The sequence below is a fragment of the Canis lupus genome, chromosome 11, assembly GCF_003254725.2.
Source record: "Canis lupus dingo isolate Sandy chromosome 11, ASM325472v2, whole genome shotgun sequence".
In the NCBI taxonomy this organism is placed as follows: domain Eukaryota; kingdom Metazoa; phylum Chordata; class Mammalia; order Carnivora; family Canidae; genus Canis; species Canis lupus.
In genome coordinates this window covers 56,462,312-56,489,563 of record NC_064253.1, presented here as the reverse complement: position 1 = coordinate 56,489,563, position 27,252 = coordinate 56,462,312, and the positions used below count along the sequence as shown (strand labels likewise).

Below are 27,252 nucleotides of genomic sequence, written 5' to 3'. Positions count from 1 at the left end.
TTAGTTCATTTAGCATAATACCCTTAGGCCTGCCCACGTTGTCACAAATGGTAAGAATGCATCTTTTCTTTTTCTTTTTAAAAGGCTGAGTGGTAGTACAATGTGTGTGTGTACATACATATGTGTACACACATACCATAACTTCTTTATTCATTCATCATGGATGGACACTTGGGTTGCTTCAGTATCTTGGCTATTGTAAATAATGCTGCAATAAACATAGGGATGCATATGTCTTTTTGAATTAGTGTTTTTGTTTTCTATGAGTAAATACCCAATAGTGAAATTTTTGCATCATATATTTCTATTTTTAATTTTCTGAGGAACCTCCATATTGTTTTCTGCAGTGGCCGCACCAGTGTACATATCCACCAGCAATGCAAAAGGGTTCCATTTTCTCCACGTCCTCACCAACACTTGTTATTTTTTGTCTTTTTTAATTTTAGCCATTCTGACAGTAGGAGGAGAATCTTGTTATTTTGATTTGCATTTCCCCGATTATTAGTGATAGCATATTTTCATATGTCTGTTCGCTATTTGTATGTCTTCTTTAGAAATATATGTGTTCAGGTCCTCTATCCATTTTTAATCAGATTTGTGTGTGTGTGTGTGTGTTTTATAAATTCTTCATATATTTTGGATATTAAGGCCTTACAGATATATAATTTTTAAATATCTTCTTCCATTCAATAGGTTGCCTTTTTGTTTTGTTGAAGGTTTCCTTCGCTCTGCAAAAGCTTTTTTTTTTTTTTTTTTTGATGTAGTCCCAATAGTTTCTTTATGTTTCCCTTGCCTTAGGGGAGGCATACCTAGAAAAATATTGTTACAGCCAATGTTAGAGAAATTAATCATATTCTTGTCTAGGATTTTTATGGTTTCAGGTTTCATATTTGGGTCTTTCATGCATTTTGAGTTTATTTTATTTCTTATGTTTTAAGAAAGTGGTTGAGACTTATTATTAAGCACTTAGTTGTCCAGTTTTCCCAGCACCGTTTATTGAAGAGACTGTCTTTTCCCCATTGTATACTCTTGCCTCCTTAGTCATAGATTAATTGTCCGTGTAATTGTGGGTTTATTTCTGGGCTCTCTATTCTGTTCCATTGATCTATATCTATTTTTGTGCCAGTACCACACTGTTTTGATTAGTGAAGCTTTGTAGTACGTCATGAAATGACATCGGTTTTAGTGGAAATCCATGCATGATCAAATAACTAATGTGCAAGAAAAAGTACGAATTGCAGCAATTTATTTTTATTTTTCATTTTTTTAAAGAGAGTGGAGAGAAGGGCAGAGAGAGAGAGAGAATCTTAAGCCGGCTCCATACCTAGTGTGTGGAAGAAGAGCAGGAGGGAGAGAGAACGAGCAGGGGGATAGGGTAGAGAGAGGGAGAGAATCTTAAGTAAGCCCCACATGCAACGTGGAGCCTGACGTGGGGCTCAGTCCACAACCCTGAGATCATGATGTGAGCCAAATCAAGAGTCAGGCACCCAACTGGGCCACGCAAGCGCCCCTATTTTTATTTTCTATATTTGTTCTATTGGGAGAATTTGAGTTTAGGGATTATATTACTTATATTTGAATGATTATTTTGGGGGTATAGCATTTACTTTCCCAAACATGTCCATGTCCACCATATTTGGCTTATTTAATGAGGAATGTTACAATTGTTCTAATGTTTCTTTATAAAAGCAAATTGGTTCTGACTTGCCCAGAATTTGTATCACTTGCCCAAAAGTTGTATCACTGAGCAATTTAAGGGTTAAAGTAGCTTCCCAGTGTTATTCTGTACTTAGTCCTATTTTTCCCCTCTCTTTGAACTTCTAGTTCATTATAATGCTTCTGGGAATACGAACAGTGAGATGTGCCTCGATTGATACTCAGCTTCAAGGCTCTTACAGTGCTTGTCAGCCTCAGCTTTTTTTCTCTGGGGACCTTTCATATCTCTTAGCTCCTTGCAGCCAACTGAAAATCTCTGTGCTTCTGTTGCCTGCCAGCTTAATGCAAAACTGAGAGTCAGAGAAGTGGCCCCAGGGAGGAGAAACAACCTGGGTCCCATGGCATCGGGACTTCAGGTAGTAGTCTGGTTTGTCACTTTGGATTAGAATGGAAGAGAGCTATGGCCTGGTACATTACTTATTTCTTGCTATAGGAGAGACATAGTTTGTAAAGGGCTTTGAGACTCTCCTGACAGAAAGGCAGGGAAATGAAAGATTTAGCACAAATACACTAAGCTATTACTGCAGACTGCCTAGCAGATGTAATGTCGATTGAGAATGGTAATGCCACATGGAAGGAAACATTCTCTATTAAATTTTTTATTTTATGCCAATAATTTTCATGCAGAAATATCTGTTCAGGCAGTAGGCAGCATATGTAAAAAATTAGCATCTTTGTAAATTTCTAATAAGACTACAGGCTCCACATTTTTCTAAAATCAGTATTTTGCACGTCAATACGGACTTCTCACAATAAGTCTTGTTCTTGTATTCATATTTGAGGACTATAAACATTGTACAGAGTTTAAAGTGGGTTTACATGCTTGTGGAGTCATAGGCTTTGCTCTCTAAAGCAGTGCTTCTTAAACTTTAATGTACGTAGGAATCACTTGGGGATCCTATTAAAGTGGAGATTCTGATTCAGTGGGTCTGGGACCTGATATTCTGCATTTCTCACAAGGTCCCAGGTGATGCCAGTGCTGTTGGTTTAGGGGCCATTATTTGAATAGCAAGGCTTAAAAGAAACAAATACACAAATTCACTAGAAATAATTATTGTTTTCTAAACTCATTGAATAAATATGCTAAAAACACTTAAAGCGTAGCAAATAAATGCTTTTGTGACAATGAATCTTGCTAACAGAAATATCTAATAACCTCTTCTGCTTGGTACTCTATTAGATTCTGGTCCTGAAAGTCCTCAATTATTTATTTTCATGACTGGCTTAACACCTTAAAAAAATACAAGAAGTAGTAGATTTTTATACACTGATGTAACATAGTTATATATTCTTAAATGAGGATATTCTGTGTGCCAAAGTGTCTGGAAATATGTTGGAGTACAGCTGTGGGGGAACCAGAAGAAGGTTTAACTGGGAGCTCTGCATAGCTCTTAGAGGTAGATGGCTTTCTGTAGCAGGTAGGAAGATCACTTTTGAGGTTCCCTCTAAATCTGAGTCTGTAAATAATCACCTAGTGGTGTGCTCTTCACCATTACAAAATTAAAAACAAGTTTTAATAGACTTTATTCCTACTTGATAATGTTACTATCCTCAAATATTTTAAAAACGTTTGTTGGAGGGTGCCAAGTAGCACAGTCCATTAAGTGTCCAACTCTTGATTTTGGCTTGGGTCATTACCTCAGGGTCATGAGCTCGAGCCTTATGTTGTGTTCCACGTTGAATGTGGGGCTTGCTTAAGATTCTCTCTCTCTCCCTCTCCCCACCCCCCTGCTCATTCTCTCTCCCTCATTCTTTTCCTCTGTCTCATTAAAAATAAATAAATAAAATGTTTGTTGGCTCTTCCCATTTCTGAACCTCTTCCCTCCACTTCCCACCTCCAGCACCCTCCCTCTAAATTCTTAGTGTATCAACATCATCTGCTTTTTCATTCACTGAGTATGTATTTGAGTACTTACTGTATACAGATAGGTTATTGTAAAAAAAAAAAAAAAAAGGTTATTGTAGTAAATGATCTGGGGGATCCAAAATTGAATAAAGTGCAGTTTCTCTTTCAAGATACTCGGTCTCCTGAAGGAGGTAAAATGGCACAGATAATCTGTGTGAATCACAATCTGTCGACACCCTCTAGAAAGTGCTCTGTGGGTTCAGAGGAGAGAGAAATGAATCACTGGGGTCTGGAATCACTAGGAGACCCTTTATAGAAAAGATAGCTTTTGAATTGGGTCTTGAAAGCTAGATAACCTTTCCTGGCTGTTCCAAGCAGTGTGTTCCAAGAGAAAACCGCACCAGCAAAGTCTGGATGCAAGACAGTAAGGAGATGCAGTTTAGGAATTGTATGGACTGTAGACTCAATGCATTCTTGGATTTGTAACTTCAGGATTTGGACTGTTCGTTTGTGAATGACCCTTGAAGGGTTTTGTGAATTACTGATTTTATTCCCTGTGAAGAGCTTGGTGTCTCAGGCAGTGAGTAAGGCTAGTCATTGGTTCAGCAGTATTCACAGCAGAGTCCATCTTTATTCTCTATTCATTCTCATTCCATTTTTCCTTTTACTGTATATTATGTGGGAAAGCATTATAGACTTAACAATAATTTAGGATTTGTGAGGAGCTTGTAATTCCCTTCAGTTGCCAAAGCTCTCCTACAAATGGGATGACCATATAATTTATTGCCTGACCTGTAATAAATAATATTCCATGGCAACAGGCATAAGCTGGGTTTGTCTCAACAAGTTGTTTGGCCAACTAGAATGTATGATTACTCTGTACTTCATGTTAGTTGGAGGAAAGCTTATGGATTGGGGCAGTAGGATGTTATTTAGGAAAGCAAGTCCGTGGATGGTCCTACATGCTAGGTTAAGGATTTAGGCTTTTATACTGTAGACAGAGAAAAACCCTTGGAGCTTTGTTGGTTGGTTGGTTTGGTTTGGTTTTTGTATTCTTTTGGCAGATGATTTGATGTATGCAAAGCAGCATTTGGAAAGATTAGTTTGACCTCTGTGGGCAGGTTAGATTGAAGGGAAATCCTCAATTCAGGGAGTGTCTTACTAGTTCCCATTAAGGGTGTATTTGAATAGTAGCCACTTATGGGTTTAATGTACAAGGAAAATTTGTTAATGTATTTTTATAATTATGAATAGAGAAGCTTTAATAATTCACTTCAAATATGTGTTATTACTGACATTAATTCATACTTCTGAAGGAGATCCTGTTGGATTGGTGTCTTGTTCAGTGAATTTTTCTCGAAAGAGGCACAGTGCTGGGGCTTAGCAGTGAGTGCCAGAGCATTTGGTATATGTTAGCATTATAGCGCATATATATATGTTAATATTGTAACAATTAAAATTTGACCTAACAGAGTGCTTACTCAAAAAAAATCTTTAGAAAATTTATTTCTAAAATATTGTCTTTTATCATGTAACCAATATTTCAACTTGATATCTGTCTGGAGAGAATGCTAATTTCACAGTAATTCCTATTCCTCTAGTGCATATATCCCCTTTTTCTATCCCCATGCATAAAATAGGTTGGACTTTTGAGAGAGGAAAGTTATTTTCTATGGGGGGAACCAGACAGATCTCCATGAAGAGGACATCAATCTTTGAAGGATTGAGTATGTAGTAGTGGCGAAGAGGACACTGCAGGTAGAGGAAACATTTTATGCAAAGAGAAGGGGTGGGGCACCTGGGTGGCTCAGTGGGTTAAGCCTCTGACTTGTGATTTCTGCTCAGATCATGGTCTTATGGGTCATGAGACTGAGCCCCTCCTGGGGCTCCGTACAGGGCAGGAAGTCTGCTTGAGAGTCTCTTGTTCTCTGCTCCTCCCCCACCTCATGTGCTTATTCTTTCTCTCTTTAAAATGAGTAAATCTTTTATAAAAAAGAGAAAAGGGAAAGCAGAAAAATTGTAGGTGGTGCTTTGGGAAAAGCAACTGGCTTCTGGGTGACTTCAGAAATGCTGTGGAAATAAGAGCTGGCACATGGCATCACCATCCAGTTAGGTGGTCATGGAGGATACAGGGAAGTTTAAGGAGATAAAGTTTTTTAGTGCTCAAAGATAGCTCAATTAAAAAAAACCCTTCTAATGGAAGAAAATATTCTTTACTTGTTGAAGAAGCTCCTATTTAAAGCTAGTCTGTCACTTTATTTTTTTAGTGAATTAGGGTACAGTATTTGCCATTTCACTCATGTGCTTTTTATTTTTTATTTATTTTTTATGTGCATTTTATATAAGATCACATTACTTGACACATCTCAGACTGAAAAATTTTTTTTAAAGATTTATTTATTTATTCATTCAGAGAGGGCGAGAGAGAGGCTGAGACACAGGCAGAGGGAGAAGCAGGCTCATGCAGGAAGCCCGATGTGGGACTCGATCCCAGGTCTCCAGGATCACACCCCGGGCTGCAGGCGGCGCCAAACCGCTGCGCCACTGGGGCTGCCCCTCAGACTGAAATGTTTAATATTTGGTACAAAAAAATGCATGTGGGTATAATTATCTACTGACTTGTAGATGATTAGAGATGCTTTTCAGTTTTCTTGGCAAGAAAAAGAGCTAATGAACTGAAGAGAATGACCAACTTACAAAATACCATAAGTTTACATCTGTATATTTACATATGTTGTCTAAATATTCCATCATTAAAGGCTAAAATTCTCCATGTCTGTTAACATCTTCTATTCAAATGTCTTTGTAGGTTTTTGTTGTTTCTTTTAAATAAAATAAATTTAAAAGTTTACTTTAAGTCTTAATTTAAAAAAATGAATGATTATGCTCCCTCTCTTCCTGGTCTAGAGCTACTTGTCTTTATTTTATCTTTATTTTACTTAAGCACTAAAGCATTTGACACATAAAGATGTTTCCCTGGGAGGATTTTGTTTAGGCTTAGGGCTGACATGAAAAAAAAAAAACAATTTGTCAGACTAGTGGAGCTTGCTAACAATTTAAATAAACAACCTGTCTTTCCCTTTATACTGCATATTAATAAAAATGTTAATGGTAAAACACCTCTTTTACACCCTACAGGGTGGAGAGAAGATTGGGTCAGAGACCATTTTCTTGCTTTGGGCCTCTTCAACACAACTGTTAGCTGAATGCGGCTTGTCAGTTGCGTGCTTATTAGCATGATGTTTTTTTTTTTTTTTTAAATTTTATTTATTTATTCATGAGAGACACAGAGAGAGAGAGAGAGAGAGAGAGAGAGAGAGAGAGAGAGGCAGAGACACAGGCAGAGGGAGTAGCAGGCTCCATGCAGGGAGCCCAATGCGATCCCGGGCCCCCTGGATCAGGCCCTGGGCTGAAGGTGGCGCTAAACCGCTGAGCCACCCAGGCTGGCCAGCATGATGTCTTTGTACTAACAGGTATTTAATGCAGCCAAATTTGATTGTTGCCTTGCTTTTGTTATCATCTGGCATGTAAATATTTTTGCCATGTAAATATTTCAGAGTCAAAAGCAGTTAAATTTAGAATATACTTCTCTGTAAACATGCTTTGATGGATGATGACTAACTCTTCAAAAGTGGGCTTCCTTAGATTATATAACTGAAGACGGTTATCTGTATTTGACATTTTTCTCCACTCCTTCTCACCACTATTTGGAGAGCTCTTCAAGGTAGAGCATGCCATGCCTTATGCATTTGTGCCCTCAGTATCTAGTAGATGCTCCATAAACGACTGCCAGGTTATTTGATGACTTGACTTTTGATAATGACCAACTTTGTTGCTTTATGATAATATTTTTATATCACCTTCTTGAATTTTTCAGCACAATTCACTCTGAAATCTTGTATCAGTGTAATTGGCTTTGTTAAAAACAAAACAACAGGGCCCAAATAGTTACTTATTTAAGCCCCATGTTACCAAACTAAGGCTTAATTACAGTTTTGGCTTTCCCAGAAATGGAATTTCAAACCAGTCAACCAGGAAATGCCTGATCTGCTATAGTTCGGTAATAATGCCTCATAGATACCCTGCCATCCCCAAAAGGAAAGTGACTTTGCAGTAATTAACCCACTTTTTTTTTTTTTTTTTTTTGTCTAATAAAAACTTCTGTTTTCCTGCTCACTAATGCCTTTATTTTATACAAGTCCTTGGAGCTCCATTTCTCTCTGTTAGATTGGATGCTGCCTGATTCACATTGATTTTTGCTCAGATGAACTCTTAAGATTTTTAATATGCCTCAGTTAATCTTTCAACAGATTGCACAGTTGTCAAGAGCTGGTCATACACTGATGAGGGAAGGATCTGTTGATTGTGATATGGATTAGTGAGGGAATAGGACTAGTGAGAGAAGTCTCATCTTTCCAGTTAATGATTAGGGTGTTAAAAATAATGAGATTAGTTATATATGTCAAATATTCGGATATTTTTAACATCTTAATTTGCTTTTAGCAGGTTATAACTTATTGGTTGCTAGCAGAAATAGTAATCCACCTTTGGGTGCATGATTATGGTAACTTGAAAATAAGACTAGTGCTATTTGGCTTTTCCTAAGAAAATAATAAGTTAATAGAAATATTTCAAATATTTGGGCTTGTTTACTTGCCAGCATCAACATGGCTCTTTATACCATTCAGAAATTGAATTGTTGGTAAAGTAAAAACTTTTTGGGTTTAACTACTAAAGTGTCTGTGAAATGGGTGGGCAAGGAGTAGTCTTCCCTACCTCATCAGGGCCTGACGTTCATTGTCACTCCATTGCCATGGTCCAGTGAATAGATTTCCATAAACACATAGGGTGTTAAAGATGGTGCCTGAAACTACACCAAGGATTACTTTTTGAACTAAGTGAACAGTTGCTAAAGTAGTCTATTTTATTTTGCGGATGGCAAGCTAATATTTTCTTTGATGAAATTTGGGTTCAATATTTTGGAAGTAGAAAATTTGTATTTTAATAGCCTCTTTAATAGTCTCTCACTGAGCACATCGTTATCACCAAAATGTGAGATGAGGCAGGAGAGGCTTTTGGTTCACAACTTGAAAAATCTTTCTTTAATTCTTCTCTTTATTATTTTGTTTTATCTGAGAAACATGGTAGGGATAGAGTCAGCAAACTTAGCTTTGGTTTTGTATTCTTTCCGAATTGATAATAATCCAGTAAATTTTTTCTTGTTGCACTATAAAGTTGTTGAAATATTAATTTAAAAGAATGAATTAATTCTTAATTTCTTAATTGTTTAAAAACAATCGCTTTTGTGTATTTGGAAATATAGGAAGTCTTATTTGATGAGTTTCTAGGCTTCAGAAGTTAGTACTTCTATTTTATTGATCTAGCTAAGGGTAAGAATAATAAGATAATAAAAATTAAAACCAGTTGATGAATGATTTTGTAAATAACAAGTGGAACCAACTTAATTAATAAATTTTCTTTTTATTAGCCTTTGTGTATTACTTGCCTTTTATGGAAACACTTATTAATTTTGCATTTTTAAAATTTCCAGGTAACCTGGGTTTTTACTCCTGTAACAACCGAAATAACAAGTCTTGATACAGAGAATATAGATGACATTTTAAGTAAGTACCTCGATATTTTTAAAGAACACTTTTTTTTAAAAAAGAGCTGGTTTATATACAAAAACAAAGTTAAATCTCAATTACGAGAACAGTTGAGGAGCTGGCATTCTGATTAGCTTCATGGTTTCCTGAATTAACAAAGCACTTTTGGTTTTGATTTTTAGTAAGATTTCTTAAAATGTGTAAGTCTCCTTTCCTGTGTTACAAATAAACTTTTGGTCTTGTTTTATTTCTTTGCCTTGTCTTAAGTACTACTGTTAACAATTCATAAAGTATTTTTGCAAGAGCTTACTTACAGGTCAGCAGGTCCCACTGTGCAATAATAAATGTTCACACAGTGGGAACTGTGTTACTAAATGATCTTAGGACATAGTCTAGAAATCTTTTGTCTTTTTAAACTTTTAATTAATTCACCCCCTCTGATCTCTTTTATTGTCATTGGCTCATTAAGTTAAGTAAATATTTTACTGAATGCTTTGCTGACAGTGCGAATATGGATAAAGCTAACTTGGGAAAAACATTTCTGTTTTTAAAAGTAGTAGAAGGAAGGTGAACACATGGTTGATAGAAAATCTTAATTTAGGAGATTTAAGAAAATGTACAACGCATAAATGATTTCTTGCTGCTGCTTTTTAAAAAGCACTCCATTTCATCCACTGGTTTGAGCGGAACAAAATGAAAAATGTTAAGAGTAAAAGGAGTTATTCATTGAGCATCATATACTGTTTTGTGTTCTTGGAACTGGTTTTAAATGCTAAAAAGTCTGTCCCACATTATGGGATCTCTTTAGAGCAATGGTTCTATATAACCTTTAGCATGCATGAGTCACCTGGAGGACTTATTAATATCTGTACTGCTAAGTCTGGTTCCAAGTTTCTAACAGAAACAGTAGACCCCAGCTGAGAATTTGCATTTCTGTAAATTTCTACCTGCTGCTCCTGCTTCTGGTCCAGAGAGTACAGTTGGTGAACCACTGCTTCAGATTGAAGAAGTAAGTGTATAAAAAGTGCTTCGAGAGTAAAAAAAGAAGAAGGGAACTGAAACTCACAAATCATTCTCCTTTCATTTTTCAAATTCTAGAATATCTCTATGCTTTATTTTTATGAGTACTTGAGTTTATGTATGAAGTTTAGGCAAAAGAAACAAAGGTATCTTTCTCTTGACTTCACATTCTCATATGTAAATGATACTTTATTTTTATAACAAAGAAGAGCTCTTTAATGGATAAGAACCAGAAAATGTGCATGTTATGCAACATTATTAGTTGTAGTTTACTTGTTGCAACTAGGAGAGACATCTGAACTTTAGAAATAGCTTAATTACACAGGTCTTTTTTGTGAAATAGAATGTTCTTGCACAGCCAGTTCTCAGTTACTCATAGGAGATAAAAAAATGGGTTATTAAGGGTTGCCTGGGTTGCTCAGTCATTTTAGCTTCTGAGTCTTGATTTCAACTTGGGATTGTGGGTCCGAGCCCTGCTTTGGGGCCTGCTTAAGATTCTTTCTCTCCTACTCCCTCTGCACCCCCATCCCCACTCATACTCATGCTCTCTCTTAAAAAAAAAAAAAAAAGATAAAATCAAGATCATTTCACTTCACTTTTAATGAAAGTAGGCTATTTAATATTTTTTTAAAATTTTTATTTATTATAGTCACACACACAGAGAGAGAGAGAGAGAGAGAGAGAGAGGCAGAGACACAGGCAGAGGGAGAAGCAGGCTCCATGCACCGGGAGCCTGACGTGGGATTCGATCCCAGATCTCCAGGATCGTGCCCTGGGCCAAAGGCAGGCGCCAAACCGCTGCGCCACCCAGGGATCCCCTATTTAATATATTTTTTTAAAAGATTTATTTATTTATTCATTCAGAGAGAGCGAAGAGAGAGGCAGAGACACAGGCAGAGGGAGAAGCAGGCTCATGCAGGAAGCCCGATGTGGGACTCGATCCCGGGTCTCCAGGATCACACCCGAGGCTGCAGGCGGCGCTAAACCGCTGCACCACCGGGGCTGCTCCTATTTAATATTTTTTAATGAGAATAGGCTATTTAATAGTTTACTTTCCTGATCTGGATTTGATTCCCCTTTTGTTTTATATTCATTCAATGAAGGTATAAAAATGGAGGATATAGAGAAAAGGATCAGGGATTCACACAAATTATATTACCTGTCCATGACTCTGTATATGGGTTTCTGAATGAGAGGTAACTTAATTGTTATTGTGTGTTTTTAGTGGACCTTTACATAAATGGGAAAAAGACCATGATGAAAACCATATCTTTGATTATGCCAGTTATGTGGACACAATTAACTTAGATTGTTTGGTTTTGTTTTTCAATTTCAGATAATGCTGATGTTGCTTTAGTAAATTTTTATGCTGACTGGTAAGTAAGAGTCTTATTTTTGTTTTTGTTTCTTGGGGTAGGGAGAATGAAGTTGCATCATTTAGTTTTTTTCTTTTATCTTGCTATGTGTGAATTTTTCTTTGCTAGAAAGGGGGAAGGGGAAAGCCTTTTTTTCTTATGTGAGACAATATTTCATATACAAAATTAAGGTTCAGTCACAAAGGGAGCAGCTTAATTTCATGATTATTTGTGTTTTAAGAGAAAAATGTATCTGATTCTACTATTCCACATCTTAAAAGCAGTTACAAAAACTCAAATCTAAGCCTCCCACCCCCTGCCCCGCCCCACAGGAGTATATATTGCAGTTCTGTATTTTTCCTGACTGAGGAAGTAGGGCAGTGTTTGGAGGTGAGGATGTGGGTGTGGCAAGTTTAGAAGGAAAAATAATATTGATACTTTTTAAACATATATCATCTATTACTTCTAGGAAGCCTTTACTCCTTCCCCTGTCTGAATCAGATTCTTGTCTTTTGTGTCATATAGTACCGGATACCACTTTCTTATTCTTACTACATTATTTTATCTTTTATACTTGTGCAGACCAACATTGAGAGCAGATAAAATGTCTTACTGAACATTCCTGGCATCTAAAACCACTGCGTAACATGTAGTAGATGTTAAAGAATGTGACATGGTGATAGGTAGAAGGGAACTTGAGCTGGAGAGAAGTTTTGAAACTCTCACATAATCCTTATTCCCTGATAATCTGTATCTTATTTGACCCTTTGAGGCTTATTGCCTGGTAGACCCTTTGAGGTTTATTGCCTGGTAGTTGTTACCTCCTTAGTTTAGGCCACAGTCCAATTTACCTAGATTCCTGTGACAGTCTCCTAATTAATTTTCTGTGCCTCATGTCTTATGTGTCTCATTCTGTTCTCTTTAAAGTAAGCCAGAGTGGTCTACCTAAAGTGCATACTGAATAGGGTTATATCTCCTCTTAAAACCCTTAAATGGTGTTCCATTAACTTTAGGTCTGAAGTCCCTTACCTTGGTCTAGAAAGCCCCTAGTGACTTCAGACCTAAAGTTACCATACCTCTACATCCGTATGTCTTGCCTCTCTCCACTCCCACATTATGTTCCAGTTGTACTGAAAGTCTTTCGGTTTCTGCGATATTCTCTACTCTTTCATCACTGGGCCTTTAGTCATGATACTTTCTCTGCTTGATTGGGTCACTCTTCTCTCACCCATTTATTTATATAGTTAAGTCTTAAACATCTTTCAAGTCTTAGATTAGATGCTGTTTTCTCTAAGTCACCCTCCTACATCAATATTCTCACCCTATTCCAACTCTTTTTTCTATCTTCCCATGACACTACTCACTTAGCACATCATAACACTTGTATGCTGTAGTTTTGTTGTTACCTACTACAGCCTTAGCTTTATGAAAAGTTACCATATCTATCTTTTTTCAGCATTAATCTCCAGGTATTCTGCATAGTACTTGGCAGATAAGTACATATTAGATATATACTGAATGAATGATGTATAGTATAGATATTTAAGTAATATCAGTAAAATGTTGAAGATACACAGAGAAAATGCCATTTCTAAAATGTATAACCAAGGTAGCATTTTCCAAGGTACATTGGGATTGTCCACATGTAACAGTAGCCACAAAATTGGGTTTAAGATATCTAGTCCAATCCACTTTAAAAATAAAACTGAGACCCAGAGGAGTAAAGTGGCTTCCCAAGGTTACCTGACAGAGTTGTGGCAGAGTTAAAACTAGAACGCAATTCTCTTGATTGAGGGAATTTTGTGTGTTGTAAGAAAGAGAAATAGAATGTGCCACTGACCTTGTCACAAAAGCTAAATTGGATATGTGGACTAATTGTAGTTATTTGGGAAAACATTATCCAAAGAACACCTTGAGTTGTTCGTGAATTAGTACTCTTTTATTCAACTGAAAAAAATCTTAGGTAATTGACCATAAGACATAGGTTTATACTTGTGGCCGCAAAGGCTAGATTCTGAGTTGTGTCTGGAAGTTATGAATGTGGCACAGCTTAAGGGAAAATTCTCTAATAGAGCTGCCTAAAAATACTAATATGGCTTGGAGAGTGATGAACCATAGTAGGTACTTAATAATGCTTTTATGTACCAGGCTCTTTATGTACATTGTTTTTAATGCTCAGAACTACCCTGCAGGTAGGTATTATAATTTCCATTTTAGGTTGAGGAAATTGAGGCTCAGAAAGGTCATACGGCTAGTAAGTGGTGGAACTGGGATTTAAGCTCAGGTATGTCTAACTCCAAAGCTTATTTTTTTCCACCCTACTAGGTCATACTAGTAAGTACACTAGTAAATACTCCCAGTTGTCCCTGCAAAGACTGTTACCCATTTGGTTGATTTGTGAAGGGTAGATTCAAGCACTAGATTGGAGATTGGATTCAGATGATCCTTCCTTTTAATTTATTGCTTTTGTTATCTTACTTTTATAAATATAACTTTCATATGTGTGGATACATGTGTATGAAAGTATGATAATATTGTGGTTGAGCTTTTATTTCATATTTCCCATTCACCTTCTGGTATTAAAATAGATCCTGTTTTAAACATGAACCTGTACTTAAATGCTTACTGGGCAGCAAACTGGACAATCCAGAAAGAAGGTGCCTCTTATGTAATGTCTTTACCTTGCCCTTAAGCCCAGAGCCTGTCCACTAATTCTTTACTAGGCCATATCCTAATTCTTCAAGAAACCATTCCTCGGTTCCTATCCTTTGCCTCCCCTGGCCTCCAGCACCCTATTTTCAGCAAACTTTAAAAACCTACAGACTTGGGGTGCCTGGGCGACTCAGTTGGTTAAGTTGTCTGACTCTTGGTTTCGGCTCAGGTCATGATCTCTGGGTCATGAGGTTGAGCCCCATGTCAGGCTCTGCACTGGGCATGGAACCTGCTTACCTGCTTAGGATTGTCTCTCTCCCTTTCTCTCTCTCTCTCTCTCAAAAAAAAAAGGAAAAAAAGAAACTAAAACCTTGTGGACCTAGCCTTTCCTGTTTCTCCATTCTATCAGTTTAATCATTTAACAGACATATATTGAAATGCTTATTAGAATACATAGTCAAATAAGACACGGTCCCTGATGTCCACAGACCCCACCCACCTATCCCAGATGGGAGAGATTTAAGAATGATAAAAGAGGAATGAGCCACTTGAGAGCAAGAGATTGAAGATACAGATTGTGTCTCCTTGATATGTTCTAGGACATCTCCTTAGGAAGTCAGGTGAGTGGGCTAGAGGAAGTTACCTACAAAAAAAGAAATAGGGAGGAAGCATAGAGTTTATAACCTTTCATAGGCTTTATCAGACTTTTGTTGCATTATAGTTAATATGTATGACCTAATCACCTGCGGATAAAAGAGTTCACAGGCTTCATTGAAGTAAATTTCTTGGTGGAAAAGGCCTCTGGAAGCAGTAGGAGCAATTATAGTTTTGTTTTGTTTGTTAGCAAATACTCAGTACCTTTTTCATATAAGAATGACTATTCTAACCCAGCTGGCTGTGTGCTGATTCTGATTCTTCTTCTCTTTCTTATCAGGTCCCTTTAATGACCTACAGCATAGTTCTGAGGTAGTTGGCCTGCTTAAGAGACAATCAGAATTAAAAAAAAAAAAAAATTAGAAGTATCAAGTTTCAAAAAACAAAAACAAAAACAAAAACAAAAACAAAAACAAAAAAAAAGAAGTATCAAGTTTCTAGAATACCGTAGGGCTTGTGCTCCTTTGTAAAAGTATAAACAAACAATCAGAAACGACAAAGGAAATGTGAATAGGAAGTCTTGTTTAGGAATTTAATGTTTTTGCTCCTGAACTTAATATATTTAATACATTTATAGATATGAAAGCCTATTTTAACCAGGGGTAAATTTTGACAGGGCACATTATATTATATACTATATATTCTTGTCATGCAACTTACTTAGTATGCTAACTTGCTGTGAGATTTGGCTGACCTAGTCAAGTGAATCAGACTAGTATTTGCAATAAATTTACCATCTTAAAGATTCTGTATAGTAGTCTAAAAATATGTTCATTATTTAGAGAAAGCTAATTTCTTTTATAAATGCCCAAGTCTTAGGAGTTGCAAGTCCAGGTGGATCCATCGTAGAGGGCTTATTTCAGACTTGTTTCTTGGTCTCTGTGAGAGATCCTTAGCTGTGTGCTTTATAATATTGGCCATTTTCTTAAGGTACAAAAAACCAAAATCTTTTACTTGTACAGTCTTTGAATTGGAGTAGTCTTTGAATTCAAAACTGTCTTCATCTTCAATGAATGACATCCAGTGCCATGACTACATCAACTATGCAATTGTCTCAGAAGCTCTTTATTGTACATATACAACATATCAATCGATGATAACTGAAATAAGATTTTATTGCTTCCGCTTCTCAGTTTAATTGGTATCCTTCTTTGTGTATAGGTGTCGTTTCAGCCAAATGTTGCATCCAATTTTTGAGGAAGCTTCAAATGTCATTAAGGAAGAATATCCAAATGAAAATCAAGTAGTGTTTGCCAGAGTTGATTGTGATCAGCACTGTAAGTACCTCACTAAGAAATCTGGAAGGAATTGTCCCATCCCACCTCTCCTCTGTGCACTCGTGCGCACACGGACACACACACACTCTCCTCTCTTTTTTCTTTTTTAATGCTAAAAAAAATTCCTGCTTTAGATGGAAGGTTCTAGTGACTTTTGGTTAAATGTTAATCTTTATGTACTTATAATACTTTTGCCTGCATTTTGCCTGCAAAGTAATTAATTTTTTAAATTAAAGTATAGTAGAATAAGCATACAGGTAGTAAATCATAACTATCAATGTTTTCTGCCAAAGCGAATACCAAAATCAAGACAAAATTGAAATAAAGTTTTAGGGAAAAATAGATCTGTTTTAGAGTCCTACAGAAATACCATTTGTAGTCATTGGAGATAAAACTATGTCAAATTTTTGTGTTTCTGTTCTTTAAAAATTCCACTAAAATTGGCATAGACTGTCCTTGAGGTATAGTTATCTGTAGTTGTGGATTACAGTTATTGAGATACTTAGGTTAGACTCACTTATCGTCTGGCCTCCTGGATTTTACTTGTCCCAGTGGAGGGTGGTTTTCTGTATACATGACAGATCTTGCTAATACATGACAGATTGGGCTGGTGAGCCTACAGTGGTGTTTCCTCTCTAGTGCGTCCATCACGCGTGAACTTTCCTCGCTCAGGGTATCCAACTCGCTGTGTTTTGGAGTTCCAGTTCATTGTGTGTTAGTGGTTTCACCCGTTACAGTGTCCGTTCTTCAAAGGCAGGAACTTTTTTCTTTTCATCTTTTTAATACTCCCTTTTAGTGGAGACCAAACTACTTATTAATCTTTGAGTCTCATGCATCTGACAGTTTCTGGGAGACAGAGACTGCTCATTAAAAACTTCCTGCATTGAGTGATTGGCGAGTTGGCCTGAATACAGCCCAGCTTTCTGCAAATCGCCTACCCTTTGCTCTTAGCCTGATAATTAGAATTAGTACATATGTGTACACTAGCTTTTCGTTTTAATGAGAAGAAATGGAAATGGAAATAAAGTGACTTAACCAGTGTCAGACAGCTTAATATCTAGTCAAATCAGAGTTAGAATCCAGATCTCCTGACTAGATATTAGCTTCATTTCTGTTTAGGTTAAGAAACATTTTTGGGGAGTTATTGGTACAGAAATGGCTAACAGCAAAACATTTCAGTATTCTACAAACCATAGCCCTCATTTCTGCGAGATTCATAACTAGATAGGATGAAGGGAGCAGTAAAAGGTTGTCAGTACAGGCATGGACTGCATTTTCACACTGCGCTCTGAATCTTTCCTCCCACTTTTTACTGACAGACATGGTGTTTTGTTGTAGGCTCTCATTTCAAATCTTTCAATTTTTTTGTGTATTTAATTAGATGTTACAGTACAGATAGTAGTCCCTAACTTTCACTGAATTTGGACTTTAAAATATGAAATTGTGCTCTCAAACTTACAGTCATTGGGAAGAGAAAGTAACTTGTTGAACCATAAATATCATTTATTCTGAATTTTAAACAGATTAACTTACTTTTTAGATAGATCTAACATTACTACTGTTAATCAGGCTCTCTTTTTATAGGAGTAAATAGCCATAGTTCACATGCTTTTTGATCACCAGAGAGATCTACAAAATTAATTTTTTACTAATGAAAGTTATACATGAGACACTGTATATTCTAAGTATTTTATCCCTTCTGTGTAATTCTTCACTTTTTAAAAGTGCCATTATGAAATCCTTATTAATGATTTATTCACATTTTCCACTCTCTGTAGAGATTGTAAGAGTACCCCCTGGGTCACTCCTTATGTGCCATTTGAAATGTAGAGGTTTTAAACTGAAAGGACCTTATTAATAATCCTGTGGTCTGGGGAGAAATGTGTTAGGCATGTTGTTCTTTGGTAGGATTTGTTTCTTTTTAAAAGAAGATTTATTGAGATATGATTAGCATAAACTGCACAAGTTTAAATTATAAAATTTAATGTTTGACACATGTCTGCACCTGTGAAGCCATCGCCACAATCAAGATACCAGCATATAGGTCATTCCCCAAATTGTTCTTGTTCCCTTTTGTGGTCCCTTTCTCTCCCCTTTGGTCCCAGGGGACCAAGGAACTGCTTTTTGTTAACTAGAGATTAGTTTGCATTTTCTAGGATTTTATATAAGTGGGATCCTCTGTTGTGTTAGTGTGTGTATATATATGTGTATACATACATATATACACATATATGTGTGCGTGTGTGTGTGGTGGTTTTTTTTTTTACTCAGCCTGGTTATTTTGAGATGTTGCACATATCATTCATTTTTATTACTGAGTAGCATTCCATTCTATGGCTCTGCACCACATTTAGTTTATACCCTTATTTTTTTTTTTATTTATTTTTTTTTAGTTTATACCCTTATTGACAGACGGTCGGGTTGTTTGCCGTTTGGGGCTATTACAAATAAAACTGCTATAAAACATTTAGGTACATTGTACATATATTTTCATATTTTCTGGACAAATATTTAGCTGTGAAATACCTGAGTCATAAGTTAGTGTATATTCAACTTTTCAATACATTGCCAAACTGCTTTCCAAAGTATTTGTACTCTTTTATAGTTCTACTAGCAGTATAGACACATTCCAGTTGTTCTATATTGTTGTTCCATATTCTTACCAACACTTGGTGTGGTCAGTCTATTTAATTTAACATGTCTGTTAAATTATAATTTCTTACTGGGTTTTGAGAGCCCTTTACAAATTATGAATATAAGTTCTTTTTCAAATGTATAATTTGCAAATATTTTCCCTCATTCTACTCTTGTAAGAATGCCTTTTTCTTTAATTGTAGTAAAATCCACAGAACATAAATTTTGGCATCTTTACCATTTTTAATTTTACAGTTTTGTGGCTTTAAGTATATTCACATTGCTGTACAACCAGTCTCCAGAACTTGAGCTTATAAAATTGAAACACTACACTTACTAAACAACTCCCCATGTCCCCCTCTCTCCAGTCTCTAGAAACTACCATTTTACTGTTTATTTCTATGAATTTGACTACTCTAGATACCTCACATAAGTGGAATCGAACAATATTTGTTATCTGGCTTATTTTGTTTAGTGTAATGTTAATGTTCTCAAGGTTCATTCATGTTGCAGCATGTGTGAGAATTTCCTTCCATTTTAAGGCTGAGTAATATTCCATTGTGTGTGTATACCACATTTTGTATATCCATTCATCTGTTGATGGACACTTGGGTTATTTCCACCTCTTGGCTATTTTGAATAATGGTATGAAATACCTCTTCAAGGCTTTGCTTTAGTTCTTTTGGGTATATACTCAGAAGTAGAATAGGTTAAAAAAAAGGAAGTAGAATTGCTGAATCACATGGTAACTAAATTTAAAATTTTTCGAGGAACCATCATACTATTTTCCACAGTAGCTGTCCCAATGTTGCATTCCCACCAGCAGTGGACAAGGATTCCAGTTTTCTCCGTGTCCTTGCCAACACTTGTTATTTCCTGTTTTTGTGATCATAGCTGTCCTAAAGGGAGTAAAATGCTTCTTCATCCTGGTTTTGATTTGCATTTCCCTGAGTAATAACGTTGAGCCTCTTTTCCTGTGCCTTTTGTTGGTGTTCAATTTACTAACATACAGAATAACCCCCAGTGCCCGTCACCCATTCACTCCCACCCCCCGCCCTCCTCCCCTTCTACCACCCCTAGTTCGTTTCCCAGAGTTAGCAGTCTATTTCCCAGAGTTAGCAGTCTTTCCTGTGCCTTTTGGCTTTTTGCGTATCTTTAGAGAAATAGTCTGAGGCCTTTGCCCTGTTTGTAATCAGGTGATTTTTTTTTTTGTTGTTAAGTCATAGGAGTTCTCTTTGTATTCTGGATATTAACCCTTTATCAGATATATAATATGCAGTTTTCTCCCATTCTGTAGGTTGCCTTTCACTTTGTTGATTATATCCTCTGCACAGAAATTTTAAATTTTGATGTCCAGTTTATCTGTTTTTACATTTGTTGCCTCTGCTTTTGGGGTCATAGTCAAGAAATCATTGCAGATCCAATGTTCTGGAACTCTTCTACATTTTCTTCTTAGAGCTTACAATGTAGGTTTTATGTTTACTTCTTTATCATTTTGAGTTAATTTTTGTATAGAGTGCAAGGTCAGGATCCAATTTCATTCTTTTGCATGTGCATATACAGTTTTCCTAGCACCGTCTTAGATGGGGACATCCAGTTTTCCAGGATTGGTGTTGATGACACCTTCCTTTCCCCATTAAGTGATCTTGGTACTATTTGTCAAAAAACATTTAACCACATGTTTGAGGCTTTGTTTCTGGGCTCTCTGCTCTATTCCATTGGTCTATGTATATTTCTTTATGCCAGGACCACACGTTTTTGATGACTGTACTTTTTTTTTTAATGATGGTACCTTTATAATAAGTTCTTTTTTTTTTTTTAATTTTATTTATTTATTCATGAGAGACACACACACACAGAGAAAGAGACACAGGCAGAGGGAGAAGCAGGCTCCATTCAGGGCACCCGCTGTAGGACTTGATCCCCAGTCCCCATGATCACTCCCCGGGCTGCTGGTGGCGCTAAACCGCTGCGCCACCAGGGCTGCCCCAATAAGTTCTAATATGAGGAAATGTGAGACCTCCAATTCTGTTTGAGAGTGTCCTTTGAAGGCCTTATATTCTGAATTTGACGAAGTCCAATTTACTTATTTTAAAAATGGATTATGCTTTTGATGCTGTATCTAAGAAATCTTTGCCTCAGGATCACAAAGATTTTCTGGTATGTTTGCTTTCATAAATTTCATAGTATAAAGTTTTACATTTGGCTCTGTGACCCATTTAGAGTTAATTTTTACATGTGGTGCACAATGTAGGAGTTGGTGTTCATTTTTTTTTGCATATAATTATCAAGCTGTTCTGATATTATTTGTTGAAAGGACTATCCTTTCTTCATTGACTTTGCATCTTTTTCAAAATCAACTGAACATACAGGTATGGATCTATTTCTCATTTGTCTATTCTGTAGTGTCGATGTATTTGTCTATGACTTCTTTGTTTTTGTTAACCCCAGTACCACACTTTCTAGATTCCTGTAGCTTTATAATAAGCCTTAAAGTCAGTAGTATAAAAATCTTCCTACTTTGATCTTTTTTTCAGAGTGGTTTTGCTATTTTAGTCGCTTTGGATTTCTGTATGACTTTTAGAATCAGCTTGTTGATTTCTAACCAAAATGAGGGGGGAAAGTTGCAAAGTATTATCTTTGCGTACAGAGTTCCCTTTTAGACCTTACTCAGTTTACCCTAATGTTGACACATTTCCATGATACATTTGTTACAGCTAAGAAACTAACACTGGTGTATATTATTCTTAGCTGAACTGTAGACTTTAAACTAAAGACTTTATTCAGATTTTATCAGTGATTCTACCCACATCCTTTTTCTGTTCCAAGATCCAGGATAGTTCATTTAGACATCAAGTCTTGACAGTTGATAGTTTTGAGGAGTAATGGTCAAGTATTTTGTAAAATATCCTCATTTTGGGTTTGTCTGTCTTGTTTTGTTTTGTATTTTTGTCTCACATCTTCGTGAAATCTATCCCTAAGTATTTATTATTTTTTGGTGCTGTTATAAGTGGCATTGAGTTTTACATTTTAATTCCTAATTGTAAGAAATACAACTGTTTTTTGTATATTGATCTTGTGTCTTGGCACCTAATTCAAATAGGTTTTATATAAATACAATAGGATTTTCCATGTAGATGATTATGTTGTATGCAAATAAAAACAGTTTTACTTTTTGTGGTCTGTATATCCTTACAGTATTCTTTTTGGCAAGTGGACCTACTGGTTGCTTTAGGATTAATTTCTCTGAGATAGAGGACCTATATAAAGCTTTCTAGCAAAGGCAGAAGATGACTTTGGGCTGAAGATAATCATCCTGCCCACATATGTATATTACCTTCTGGCACTGTGGCAGCCTACTCTGTCCTACCGTCTGATATTTTAATCTGTCTGTCTTGCTTCTGATATCCATCACCCAGACTTTCTATCCAAAGTAAGAGTGTTATCTCTTGGAAAAGTTCCTGTAAAAAGTTTCTCGTCATATTGCCAGGAAAAAAACTATGTATATAGTGTTCACTTGGATTTAGGCATGCTCTTACACGCATTATTTTAGTTATCTTCACCACAGCCCCTTGAGTCAGTGTTACTTTTCATCCAACAAAAAGTTTTATATACAGTGTACCCTTTGTCATGTGGTATGCATAGTTTCTAGATATATAGCAATGAACCAGGTAGACTCAGAAAGACAAGAGCAGTAAATACACAATTGCTCGTTGTGATAACTGCCGAAGAGAGGTGTTGATGCTGGGATAATCAGGTCTGAGTTTGTCTGGGGGATAGAGAAGTCCCTTGTGAGACAATGCTACAAGGCCTGAAGGAAGAGTAGGACTTTTAAGGGAAATAGGGGAAAAAGAGTATTTCAGACAGAAGGAGGAGCAGATGTGAAGTTTCTGAGATGGGAAGAACCCAAGACTTTGAGAGTGTGGGAGTATGTGATCATTTTACAGATGAAGATACTCAAAGACCTAGAGGGGCTGAGTAATTTACTAGGATTTTGGAGTAAGTTCAAGGAGCTTGACTAGAGCCCAGGAGTGTACAGCTTGTCCCAGGTAACTCTAGTATTTTGAAGGTCAAAATGAAGTAACTTAATTTGGATTTCTCATAGAAACTGGGAATTCCCCCATTTCTATATAAAAATGACTAAAAATGTCTGTTGCAAATTATATCATAATCTGTTTAAATGATTTTTTTTAAAGATTTTTATTTATTTATTCATGAGAGACACAGAGAGAGAGGCAGAGACATAGACATAGAGGGAGAGGCAGGCTCTTCGCAGGGAGCCCTATGCAGGACTCGATCCTCAGACCCTGGGATCATGACCTGAGCCAAAGGCACATGCTCAACTGCTGAGCCACCCAAGCATCCTTGTTTAAATGATTTCTAATGGGTCAGTGTATAAACAAAAATGAAACTATATGTATGCAGTATTACTATTGCTATACCATGTGGCCCAGACTCCACTAAGTCAGAATTCTCTGTTCTAATACTAGAAGCCCACTGCTTACCAAAGTTATATACAGTTGGACAAGTTACTTAAGAAAATCACTGAATTTGAGTCAGCGCCTGTCATAAACAGTGTGTGTGTGTGTGTGTGTGTGTGTGCGCGCGCGTGCATGTGTATCTAGAAAGAAATCTGGTAATCAGATGTGATAAGGTGTTAAATCTAGGTGAGGGTGTACAGGTGTTCATCATATTACTTTTTCATATTTTATGTAAGTTGGGAATTTTTCAAAATACAAAGTTGGTATAAAAGGTCTCTGAGCCTGGGGCTCCTAGGTGGCTCAGTCCATTAAGCATCTGCCTTTGGCTCAGGTCATGATCCCACAGTCATGGAATCTCTGATACAGCCCCTCATCGGGCTCCCTGCTCAAAGGGGAGTCTGCTTCTTCCTCTCCCTCTGCCCTTCCGCCTGCTCGTGCTTGTGCTCTCTCTCAAGTAAATAAAACCTTAAAAAAAAAAAGTCTCTGGGATCCCTGGGTGGCGCAGCGGTTTGGCGCCTGCCTTTGGCCCAGGGCGTGATCCTGGAGACCTGGGATCGAATCCCACATCAGGCTCCCGGTGCATGGAGCCTGCTTCTCCTGCCTCTCTCTCTCTCTCTCTCTATCATAAATAAAAAAAAAAAAAAAAAAAAAGTCTCTGAGCCTGTACTTTGTCTTTGGTTAAGAGCAAGAAGGAGTGCTCTTCTTGTTGCTTGAGAGAAACTGTTTGTGGAAGAAGCTCGAAATTTGCACAGATGTGCGTGATATTATTAATTGTAATTTCTTTTTATTTTTACTGTGATAAATGACCTTCAGCAGAGTCATTGAATTTAAAAAGAATTTTCTTGAATAGACTTAATGGCATTTTGAATACTACTTAGAGCCGTTTGATGCCTTCTGGAAACTGACCCAGTTCTCTTGGTGGCTGTCGGGAATTTTTCAGTGCAAACCTCCTGTGAGCAGGTCTGGCTCTTGAGGCCATTTTATTGTTCTTGAAACTGTCTTCTTTCATGAGTTGCTATCTCCTGGGCATAAGCATGTCTGCCTTATTTCCAGGTGTCATGGAAGGTAGATACGCCTTTGTGAATAGCCTCCCATTACCAGGTGGCATTTATGCCCATAATAGAAAGATGGGTTAATATTAAGAAATAGAATGAACCCTCATCAGTAGGTAAAATAAAGAAAACCAGCTTATCTTATCAATACATGCTGTGAAAGACTTGACAAAACCCAACATGGGTTTTTGGAAGAAATTAATGTGGCAAAATGTATGAATCAACCTTGGTTTGCTTGAATTTTTTAGAACTTTAATGACTATTTTATTGTTTCATAGTACGTTGCAAGCTCAAATTGAGGTATGACCTATATCTGAATTTAGTTGTGAAATCTGTCTTAGCCATAAATTTTGTATATTGTCTTGCATTTGGGAATTTCTGCCAATGCTGTGTTAGTTTTTTTTTTTCTTTACCAGCCCTGTTTAAGAATTAAGGATGAGGGTGTCTGACTGGATCAGTTGCTTAATGGCCTGACTCTTGATTTCGGCTCAGGTCATGACCTCAGGGTCATAGGATTGTGCCCCATGTCGGGCTCTGCGCTGGGCAAGGAGTTTGCTCAAGATTCTCCCTCTCCCCCTCCCCCTGCTCAAACTCTCCCTCTCAAAAAAAAAAAAAATTAATCTTAAAAAAAAAAAGAGAAAGAATTAAGGATGCGATGAGACCATAAGGTCAAAACACAAACAACATAATTATATAACAATATTAACATGTAATGACTCTACTTTTCATAAATCATTCCAAGTGAGTATTTTCAAAGTAGTCCCTTAGGGAGGAAATATGTGTACTCATTCCTTAGAATGTGTTGGGAATACTTTGAGAGTTGTCCTCTATGCCACTTTGCTAGTTGGTGGGGAGAGCCTGGTCTCTGTGCACAGCTGCAGACCACCCTTGGCCAGTTTGCTGCCTGCATTTCCTTCTCTCTCCCTCCTCCACCTGTCAGCATGCCATGGATTGCTTTGTGTCCCACCTTGACCTCACTTCTTTGTATGCCTTTCCTAGGACTTACTTTGACAAACGTTCAGCTAGATAGGCCAATAATAGAAAGAAGGTAAAGGTAGATATAACAGGCATTTCACCCAATTGGCCCTTTTGCATCTGAGTATGAACTAGATGCAGCAGCTTTGGTCTCCTCTCCCTGTCCCCTGACCTCTCTCCCCACCAAAGCGGTGGGTGGAGGGGGTGGTATAGAAAGAGAATTTTGAACTCAGACTGACACTAGAGTGTCATCAGGAAGCTTAGGGTTTTAAGCTTAACTATATATTTTGAAACCCCAATGTAACGCTTGTTAAAATTTAGTTCACTTTCTGAGCCCCTGAATTCTCTATTGCATTTAATATAGGGAACAAAGTGGGAGGAGGAGAGTAGGAGGAAGAGAAAAAGGGAAAGTAAGTCAGGATGATTACAGAGAAATAAGAGCCAGAAAGTTGTGGAACCACCTGTCCCCCACCTGCTGGGCAGAACAGGTATCCTCACTCATCCTGCTCAGGACTAGGATGCCCAGTTTTAGACATGTCACACATCTGACGGTCACCCTTTCATCTTCTCCCACCTGGGAGATCCCTAAAAGGAATCTCTGCACCTCTGGTGAAGATATATTTATTGTTGACATATGGAGGGTTTCTCTTATACTGTACTTAGGAAATCCACACTGGTACATCTTTTTGGTACATAAATTGCAAATTAAGAGTCTTATGAATTTCATTTAAGATTCTAGCCTGTGGAAACAATTAGTAGCAGCAGTAATCGTAATAGTACTGATGACAACAATAATGATAAATTGTAAACTCTGTAATCGCAGGGACCATGTCTTTTTACCCTTGTGTCCCCAGCACTGGAATGGTGCCTAGCTCAAAGGAGATGCACCATTATAGTTGTTGAAAAGATGGATGGGTAGGTGTAATAAGTAGTAGCCAGCATTTATGAACGGTTAGTTTTGTAGGTACTTCAGATGGGCTCTCTCATCTCCCAACAATATGATTAAGTATTTTCTGCAGTATTTCATCAAATCTAATTTGTCATTGATTATAAGGCACACTTATAATCTGTAACTGAGAAAAAAACTAAGAAAAAAAAACTAAGAAAAATTGAACTACAGCACAATGCTTATCAGAATTTTTATCATAAGTATTTTAGAGTTGAGGATTTTTTCATCATATCGTTAGTGTGTGTATCTCAAAAGGAAAATAAATTTGCTCAAGTAATCCTGAAACAATTTCACATTCAGAATCTGACTGTTGTACATCACTTTCCAATTCTGAGTAATTGATTTTTGTGTTTTTCCACATAATATCGACTTCTGTGCCATTAAGAGTGTTGGTAATGCTCTTGATTAAAGAGCATTATTCTGCTTTTTCTAGGATTTTCTTCCAAGCGGCTGATACCCATTCTGCAAGTATTGATGCTGGCTCTTAACTATTTGACTAACCTCAGAGTTCATTTTTTCTCCATTGAAACATGTCACTGCTTGTTAAACAACTTTTATTCAAAGTCAGCAAGATATAATTAAAATGCTGGGGTACCTGGGTAGCTGTCAGTTGAGTGGCTGACTCTTGATTTTGACTCAGGTCATGATCTCAGGGTCCTGGGATTGAGCCCTGCATTGACCTCCGTGCTCAGTGGGGAGTCTACTTGAGGATTCTGGCTCCCTTTGCCCACCCTCCCACCCACCGTACTCAAGCTGTCTCTCAAATAAATAAATAAATCTTTGAAGGGGAAAAAATGTTACTAGTGGTTTTCCCCAGTGGTTGTTGGATTACAAATGGTTCTTGTTTTCTTCTTTGTAATTGTCTTTGTTTTCCAAAATTTCTGTACACACACACAATTAAAACTTGACCTCTCTTCTTTGGCTGTCGATCATGGTCTCCCTTTATCTCACCTTCTCATTCTCTTTGTGTGGAGAGTTTGGAAGTTGAATTCATCACTCTCCCTGGTGGTCATGCCGCCTTAGATGTGGAAGTCC

The 27,252-nt window shown here is 37.1% G+C and overlaps 1 protein-coding gene across 4 annotated transcripts in view; it reads left to right on the top strand.

Annotated features, from left to right (window-relative positions):
- ERP44 (endoplasmic reticulum protein 44) overlaps positions 1 to 27,252 on the top strand; it is a 93,170-nt gene that overhangs the window by 26,848 nt on the left and 39,070 nt on the right. For all 4 annotated transcript variants that reach the window (XM_025433067.3, XM_035697280.2, XM_025433069.3 and 1 more), the window contains exons 2-4: positions 9,114 to 9,186; positions 11,525 to 11,564; positions 16,011 to 16,126. In XM_025433067.3, coding sequence (XP_025288852.1) covers positions 9,114 to 9,186; positions 11,525 to 11,564; positions 16,011 to 16,126 — 229 coding nt within the window. The remainder of the gene's footprint in view (positions 1 to 9,113; positions 9,187 to 11,524; positions 11,565 to 16,010; positions 16,127 to 27,252) is intronic.